Source organism: Bos taurus, chromosome 3, assembly GCF_002263795.3.
Source record: "Bos taurus isolate L1 Dominette 01449 registration number 42190680 breed Hereford chromosome 3, ARS-UCD2.0, whole genome shotgun sequence".
NCBI classification, from domain to species: Eukaryota; Metazoa; Chordata; class Mammalia; order Artiodactyla; family Bovidae; genus Bos; species Bos taurus.
The window spans coordinates 80,573,941-80,582,434 of NC_037330.1; the positions used below are offsets into that span (position 1 = coordinate 80,573,941).

At 45.7% G+C, this 8,494-nt stretch overlaps 1 protein-coding gene across 4 annotated transcripts in view; it reads left to right on the top strand.

Annotated features, from left to right (window-relative positions):
- Positions 1-8,494, top strand: part of JAK1 (Janus kinase 1) — a 139,441-nt gene that overhangs the window by 129,375 nt on the left and 1,572 nt on the right. For all 4 annotated transcript variants that reach the window (NM_001206534.1, XM_024989562.2, XM_024989561.2 and 1 more), the window contains 8 exons: positions 299-450; positions 2,747-2,897; positions 3,014-3,108; positions 4,174-4,366; positions 5,316-5,440; positions 5,796-5,968; positions 7,523-7,640; positions 7,898-8,008. In NM_001206534.1, coding sequence (NP_001193463.1) covers positions 299-450; positions 2,747-2,897; positions 3,014-3,108; positions 4,174-4,366; positions 5,316-5,440; positions 5,796-5,968; positions 7,523-7,640; positions 7,898-8,008 — 1,118 coding nt within the window. The remainder of the gene's footprint in view (positions 1-298; positions 451-2,746; positions 2,898-3,013; positions 3,109-4,173; positions 4,367-5,315; positions 5,441-5,795; positions 5,969-7,522; positions 7,641-7,897; positions 8,009-8,494) is intronic.

Genomic DNA, 8,494 nt, shown 5'->3' on the forward strand with positions numbered 1-8,494 from the left:
TGTTTTTGAAGCCAAAGCTTCAGAAGATGGGCTCCCACCCCCTCCTGGGGAGTCTTTGTTAAACAGACACATCTGCAGGCCCTGTCTCAGACAGGTGCATCAGAAGGGCCAGGGCTGAGGGGCTGGAAAACTGCCCCTTTAACAAGCTTTCCACAGGCCCAGTCCAGCCACGGCCTACGTTTGGAAAACAGTGCTTGAAGGCATTTCTTTGTTAACTTCCAGTTCTTGCTGCAGTGGTGGTGATACACTCCCCAGGTATTGCAGACACTGATCTGTGAACGCCTCTTGGCTTTTCCAGAGTGCATAGAACGAATCCCCTGGATTGCTCCCGAGTGTGTTGAAGACTCCAAGAATCTGAGTGTGGCTGCTGACAAGTGGAGCTTTGGAACCACACTCTGGGAAATCTGCTACAATGGCGAGATCCCCTTGAAAGACAAGACGCTGATTGAGGTGAGCGCCTGCTTTCCAGTTGGGAGCTGAGTGAGGGCCCCTTGAACACACAGGGGCGTCTCAGGAATTATCAGGAAACCCCACACTGTGAGAGGAGACGGTCACGGGTTTGACTCTCCTCCACAGGCTTACTGGCTGTGTAACCTCACACGTTAGTTTCCTTGGGCCTGGATTCATCATCTATGAAATGGAGATAAAGAGTACCTACTTTGCAGGGTTGTTACGACGATTAATCAAATAATGCACGTAGAGTGCCAGGTATACAATACGAGCTCAGGAGCTGATTCTAGCATCTCAGGATTAACACACAAGTATTTATGAGTCCTGCCTGTGTACCAGGCATTGTCCTAAGTTGAAGCTAGGGGTTCACAATGAAAGAGACACAGGCCTTACCTGCCCGTAGTGACCTTAGGGTCTAGAAGGAGAATTGGGCTAAACTAGCAGTAAGGATCTGAAACCATCACCCAAAGAGCCATGCGTGTTGGGTAGGGTAGTGTCATTACTCTTGTTTTACAGGTCAGGTAACCGAGATGCAGGTGGCTCATGGCCTGGGTTATTCAGCTAGGGTGCACAACTTCAAGGCTAACTCTTGCTTGTTCACTTGCAGAGAGCTAGTAGAGCTTTCTAACTCTAAAGGGATACTGCAGTAGCAGTTACAGTGAAGGACCACTGATCCCCACTCACTGATCTGCTTTCTGGAATGCGCCTTGTGTGTTTAGCGGGGCAGGCGTCACTTGTAGCTGGGAGGGAATGATCCAAGTCCAGGGGAAGGTGGCATTTCAGACATCTACAGGAAGCAGTAAGTGGTTCCATTTGCCTGGAGTGTGGAGAGGAGTGACAGGTGAACAGGTGGGAAGGGTTGTGTGAGGTTAGGTTTCTAGAGGCCCTAAATGCCCGGTGAAGGGCTTGGAGGCCCGGTGAAGGCTTGGAGGCCGCGCCGGCACGGCGCGCTTAGACGGTAGTTAGATGGACAGGCTGAGGAGAGGGCAGGGCACTGAGTCCCCTGCGGTGCTCAATGGTGAGAGCCTGAGCCAGGAAGTGGCAGTGGGGATTCAGTGTGGAGGGTGCGCTTGGAGGAGATACCAAAGAGGCTAAAGAACCTCTAACCAGTTAATCTTCTGACAGATGAACGTGGTGCAAGACTTGGGCAAGAGGAATTAAGCTAAAACCCATGGAGAAATCAGCACCTCTGTAGATCTGCTATTTGGAATTTTCAGGCAGGACTTTTGGGAGTAATTTTAACTTCCTTGGAAACAAAACGGCATACCATTTGCTGTCAGTATGTTTGAGCACCTTGTGTTTACCCGGGGCTGAGTAGAATATGGAGACAGGGTAAGCAAAGGTCTGCACTGGAGCCTGGAAGAGTGAGCAATACTCCAAGGCAGGGGCAGCCCTCAGCTCCCTCATTCTCTCGCTTTTCCTCCTCTCCTCTGGAGCCTAACTCCCCACCCCTACAGCAGGATCCACAGGGACCACAAGAGAAACCAGTACCCTTGAGATTCAGCTACAGACCAGAGTCTGGAGCGTAGTAAATTTACTGAATTTTTTTAATGATTTAAATAAATCAATCATTTGTTTCAGAATTTTAAAGTAACCACTTGATGAGAATTTGGGAAATAGAGAAAACTATTTTTAAAAAAGAAAATATTAATCACTATATTCCAGTCACCCTTGACTAATATTTAACACTTTGGCATATTGTCTTCCTGTCTGTTTTTATCAGTTTAAACAAAATTGGGACCATGCTGAATTGTTTGACTTAATGTAATATCCTATATGATTAAATTGATTTAAGAGTTCATTGTTTCATTAAATTCTAATTTACTTAATTTAACTAAAATTAGATACTTGGCCTTGAGGTTGTTTTCATATTTGTAATGTTCTGTTTAATTTTGCAGGGAATATCTTTAAATATAAATCTTTGTTTATATCTGACTTATTTGTGAGTCATTCCGTAGTTGCAATTAATGAGTCAAAGAGTTTGAAGAATCTGAAGATTTCTACACATGTTGCCAAGTCATATTCCAGAAGGTTGCATGACTTTGCAGGAATACAGCTTATTTGGGACTGGGTAGGATATACTGCGTATTTTCCTTGAATTCAGACTATTTTTGTATCAGGAGATTTTCCACAGCTGTGAAAAAGGCAACAGCAGCACTCACATTTATGAAGTCTACCCTTAAGCAGAGCTGTTGGGAATTAAATTAGGGATTGTTAGGTAACTCTTTCTGACCTGGGGTTAAAAGGTTTGTGGGTGGTTCCTTTGGTTTCTTCAACATGGTCCTCTTCTTTGCAGAAAGAGAGATTCTATGAAAGCCGGTGCAGGCCAGTGACCCCATCTTGTAAGGAGCTAGCTGACTTGATGACCCGCTGCATGAACTACGACCCCAACCAGAGACCCTTCTTCCGAGCCATCATGAGAGACATCAATAAGCTGGAGGAGCAGAGTAAGACTGCCTTAAGTTGTTTAACCAAGACCAGCCAGGGCCCGGGGGAGGGGGTGACAACTTGAAGCCTGGAGGGGCATTCACTCTTTTTTAACATGTTTTCTCTCTTCTGTTAGATCCAGACATTGTATCAGAAAAAAAGCCAACAACTGAAGTGGATCCCACACATTTTGAAAAGCGGTTCTTAAAGAGGATCCGTGACTTGGGAGAGGCAAGTTTCACTCCTGACCATTCACCTCCCTGGACATCTAGAGCCATTCTCCATTCTCTCTCGTTTCAGGTCAAAGTTTATAAGAGGAAGCATCTTCCAGTGTTTTCTCAGGGATTGTGTGTTTCTCCATCTGACAAAGAGTGGCAGCATGCACATGCCTGCCTGTTCATGCACACAGGACATTAGTCAGCACCCTCAGGAGCTGCCGCTGTCCCTTTTTTTTTAATAAGGGACAGAGAATATAAAGGGAGAGGCCTAGGGGATGGGTATAGATATGGTAGAAATAGAACAATCGCTGCCTCTGACTTTTTTTGGGAATATGTATCCTGTGAGGCTGCTTAAATGAACGGTGGATTTACCTCACAGAACACTGAAATAGAATGCTAGCTTTTCTTCAGGACCTTGAATGGCAGTTCCCTAACAGTAAATGTGACTAGAGAAGCTACTGGATTTGCATCTTCATACAGATTTCCTGTAGTTTATAAAGACTGTCCCATCTCGGGTGCCCTGTGCAAGGCCGGGTGCTGGCACTCTGCAGGCACAGTGGTCCCGCTTCCTCACAGCATCCCTGGGTTTACCACCAGTGTGTACACGAGCACCTCTGGAGCCACTCGGAAGACTGGGTAACCAGGCCCACCTCACCAGTAGGTGGCTTAGGTGGGCTCTAATCCCCATCTTCTGAAGACTCACGCCTTGCCTTTTGTAGCCACATTGTGATGCCTCCTGTAGCGTGGACCCAGGGCTGTCAAAGAATGCCATGGTTGCACCACCTGACACTTCATTTCCTTGTGAGTTACACGTTCACGGAAACTAGGATTGATGTGTCGGTTCACCAGTCACCAGAGCCTTTTCTTGTCTTAGCGCAATAACAGAAGAAGGGATGGCATGTTAGCTAAGGGGGGAAGGGCACAGGGAGTAGGAAGAGACCAGGTTAGAGCTTGTTACCTGCGGGTCAGGCAGTGTGTGCCCTCCCCGGCCTTCAGAGGAACAAGCCTCATCTTTGAGTGTGTCCTGCTGACCCAGGCTGGGGCCTCTCTGATCAAGCATGTGCATCTTTCCCTCCAGGGCCACTTTGGGAAGGTCGAGCTCTGCAGGTATGACCCTGAGGGGGACAATACAGGGGAGCAAGTGGCTGTCAAATCCCTGAAGCCCGAGAGTGGAGGGAACCACATCGCTGATCTGAAGAAGGAGATTGAAATCTTAAGAAATCTTTATCATGAGAACATTGTGAAGTATAAAGGCATCTGCACAGAAGATGGTATGTTATGCAAAATGTGGTTTGTTTAAAGACTAAACGGCTGTCTGGGGTCACATAAAGGCTAGTGCCGAGCAGGCCATGCCCTCAGCCTCATCTGGGCTGCCTGAGTGCTAGCTGATAACCGCCAGAGCTCTAGGACTTGCAAGCCATACGCACTGTCAGATCCCTCAGCAGCTGCAGAGCTTCCGAGAAGACTACCCAGCCTCCCTCCTAGGCAGGGATGATTCCAGCATTGTTTCTTTAGGTGGCTACTACACGCACACTGGGGATTAGATTTCCCCTGTCCCAATACTCAGCACACTAGGCCAGTTGAAACTGACACCCACTCCTCTCCTTTATCTGCTTTTCTGACCCAACATTAGGCAGGGCATTTAGTTTTCTGGTTGTCTAAATCAAAGTGGCAAGTAGTGTTTACTAGTAAATGTATCTTTGTACAAGCCACTACAGCACTCATGTTACTGTACTTGAAAATTTGTAGTGAAAATGATGTGGCTCATGATTTTTTAAAATCATTTGCCGAGTGCTTTGCAGAACACAACGTTGTCTGAGTGAATGGTGACAACCCTGGGGTAGGTACCCTGGTCACTCCTGAGGATCCCAAGTTTCTGGAACCTCTGGGATTAAGCAGAGGTTAACCTGTGGTTGCCTGTGGTTTCAGGGTCGATGCTGAAGTCAGTTCAGGTCCTCTGTCTCCAGATCCTGTGCCCTGTACTCTTCCTTCATTTGACTGCCTTGTACTGATGGGTTAGATTGAGGGCAGGAGGAGAGGGCGACAGAGGGTGAGATGGTTGGATGGCAGCACTGATTCAGTGGACATGAACTTGGACAAACTCTGGGAGATAGTGAGGGGCAGGGAAGCCTGACACGCTGCAGTCCATGGGGTTGTGAAGAGTTGGACACGAGTTGGTGACTGAACAACAACTGATGGGTTTTTTCCCCCCTAAAACAGGTGGAAATGGTATTAAGCTCATCATGGAGTTTCTGCCTTCAGGGAGCCTTAAGGAATATCTTCCAAAGAATAAGAACAAAATTAACCTCAAACAGCAATTAAAATACGCCGTTCAGATTTGTAAGGTAAAAAGAGAAAAAAGAAAAAACATGGTAAAAATTTAAAAATCAGGCAGTCTGTCCTGAGTAATTGGTTTGTAATTAGGCTATAAGTGGGAAACTTTCTGATAATTATACTGAGTTTGTTTTGTTCTGCTTGATGTGGACTGAAATTAGCCTCTACTAAGAAAGTGATGGTTTCTTTAAATCTGTATTTCTTTGAATCAGGTTGGTCTTACTATTTTTGCGTAAAAGTGAAAACAAACAAAGTGCTACCTGAATGAAATGACACTTGTATCTCTGTGTGTGTTACAAAGCGGCAGAGACAAAATCCCGCCTGATTTGCTCTCACAGCGCACTCTGCCTTGCTTCTCTCCCACAGGGGATGGACTATCTGGGTTCTCGGCAGTACGTTCACCGGGACTTAGCAGCAAGAAACGTCCTCGTGGAGAGTGAGCACCAGGTGAAAATCGGGGACTTCGGTCTCACCAAAGCCATCGAAACCGATAAGGAGTACTACACAGTCAAGGACGACCGGGACAGCCCTGTGTTTTGGTAACTGAATCAAACATTTCCTCAGTGCTTCAAAGGGCTTCCACTGTTCTGATAGGTCCTTTTTAGATATGTTAAATTCTTTTATTAGTCCAGATTAGAAAAGACTTAGATCATTTGGAATTGACTAATTTTTGCCTTCAAGAAACAGCTCTTAAGCTGTTTCACTGAAAGCCAGTGTCTGAGTTTCAAAGACAACATCTTCCAACGAAGAAACCTAACAGCAGTCAGTATCTCTGTCTTCCCTTGAGAAGGCATTCCTCTGACAGTTCTTAAAACTGTTAGCAGCCAGAGTAGTCACAGCCATGCAGAGGAAGCCTGGAGGGCAAGTATGAGTTGACGAGGAGGCTTTGGCAGATTCAGGGAGAACTCAGAGCAGAGGAAAATCCATGGGAGGTCCTGGTTGGAAGGCCGCACCCTGACTTGGACCCCTCTCAGTCTGGAACACTGTCCACGGGGGAAGCTGCTAAGCCTGCACTCTGCCCTGTCCTGTAGAACTGACCAGCACTGCGGGTGCATCCTACATGGGCGAGCTGGGTCTCTCCCACCCAAGGACGCCAAACCTCCATTTATTCATTGCATATTCAGTGGATACATGAATTCATTTATTCAAAGGACTACCTAGGAGCCCTGCTTGGTGCCAGATACTAGAGATTCGAGGGTAAATAAGATGAGCGAGTTTAGACTTTAATGGGTGAGGCAGCTAGTTTCATGGTGCCATAATCATAGAAGTGTTCGGGCTTGGTTTTTCTGGAAGTTCTGTTAGGCTAAGTCCTTAAAAGATTCCTGGAGGGTTGTAAAGATGGGTAGAAGGAGGCATGTGTGTGTTGGCAAGAGTGAGATAGAGCAGTGGCTGTCCCAGGAACTGGAATCAGCTCGACGTGCCTGGATGATAAAAGGTCTCTGCAGTTGCTAAGGCAATGCCCTAGACACTTGAGTTTTGGAGCTGGGGTTTTGGGGTGCTGTTAGAAGGATTAAGGATGGGGCTTCTGTTTAAAAAGATCACTATGGAAAAAATAAATAAATAAAAAGATCATTATGGGAAGGAGAGGAGCAAGATTGAAGCCGGGAGTCTGATTTGGCGAGGGGCATTGACGGCATGAACTAGGGCTGTGATTTGGACAGTGATGGTGGGGTTTAGGAGCAGTGAGTAGGTTTGAGAAGTATTTCTGAGACCGGATATGGGAATATCTCAATTTCTGGCTCAGGCAATGGGTAACATTCACCAAAGCAGCAGATACTGTAAGAGGACTGGGCAGTTAGGTCACTACTCACTCACTGTGACCTTGCAGGCAGATAAAATCTGGGCCTGTGGTCATCGCCTCCTCCCACACCCCTCCCCAGGGAGAGCCTGTGCTGTGTGAACTGAGGGCCCACAGGGCTACTGTTCACGCCAGGTGTGCACCGGGGCAGCAGATGTGTGACTAACATATAGCATACACTTACGTGTCTTCGAATGTTATATTCTAAGAAGTCAGCTCTCTAGGCTGAGTTACTCTCATGTTTTTTGGTATGTCCTTCCCAGGAAATGAAGTTTCATGTTCTGCTCTCTTTCAGGTATGCTCCAGAATGTTTAATTCAGTGTAAGTTCTATATCGCCTCTGATGTCTGGTCTTTCGGAGTGACTCTGCATGAGCTGCTTACTTACTGTGATTCAGATTCCAGTCCCATGGCCGTAAGTCAGACGTGTCCTTTGTTTGAATCTGGCCCCCAATGAAAATGTGTCCATCCCTCTGCTTTGTAAGTTTAGTTCATAAAGAATCAGTCAGTGTATTGTAATGGAAAGGAAAAGCATCCTGGACTTTGAGTTACTAAGGAGAAAAGCCTGTTTGTTTTCATTTCCAATTCTAGAAATCCTACTTTAACCTCTCTGGAGTTTATATAAATATGTGCAAAAAGTAAAATATTTCATTTGATTTTTATTTTTCATAGTTGTTCCTGAAAATGATAGGCCCAACTCATGGTCAGATGACGGTAACAAGACTCGTGAATACATTAAAAGAAGGAAAACGCTTGCCATGTCCACCGAACTGTCCAGATGAGGTATTTATGGGCCATTTCGCAGTATAATAAAACTGTTTTCACTGCTTGCATTTTAAAATAGATTTCTGATGCTGAATTTCGGCCACCTGAGAAAACCATCTTTGGGGCAAATGACAACCACACACTGTTCAAGGAAGGAACTCCCTTCAACAGTAGGCTTACCTCAGTGAGCACCCGCGAGGAGCGTATTTTGACGTTACCTTATTGTGACAATCAGTTTTCTGTATTTCTAACTGAACTGCTTTAAGACTAATTCTTTAGACTATTTAAGTACATTGAATAGTATGTATGAGCCAAAGAATGAAGCAGCCAGTATGGAAATCTGTAGTCTAAACTGAGCTATAACGTCACCCTTAAATTGGCTTACAGTAATTTGTGGCCTGGATTTTTTGCAAGGTCAGTTAAGCCATGAACTTCTCAAATATTAAAATACTTATGAATAATATTAAGTATTAATATTTAATACTTACAGATGTGCCACATTTT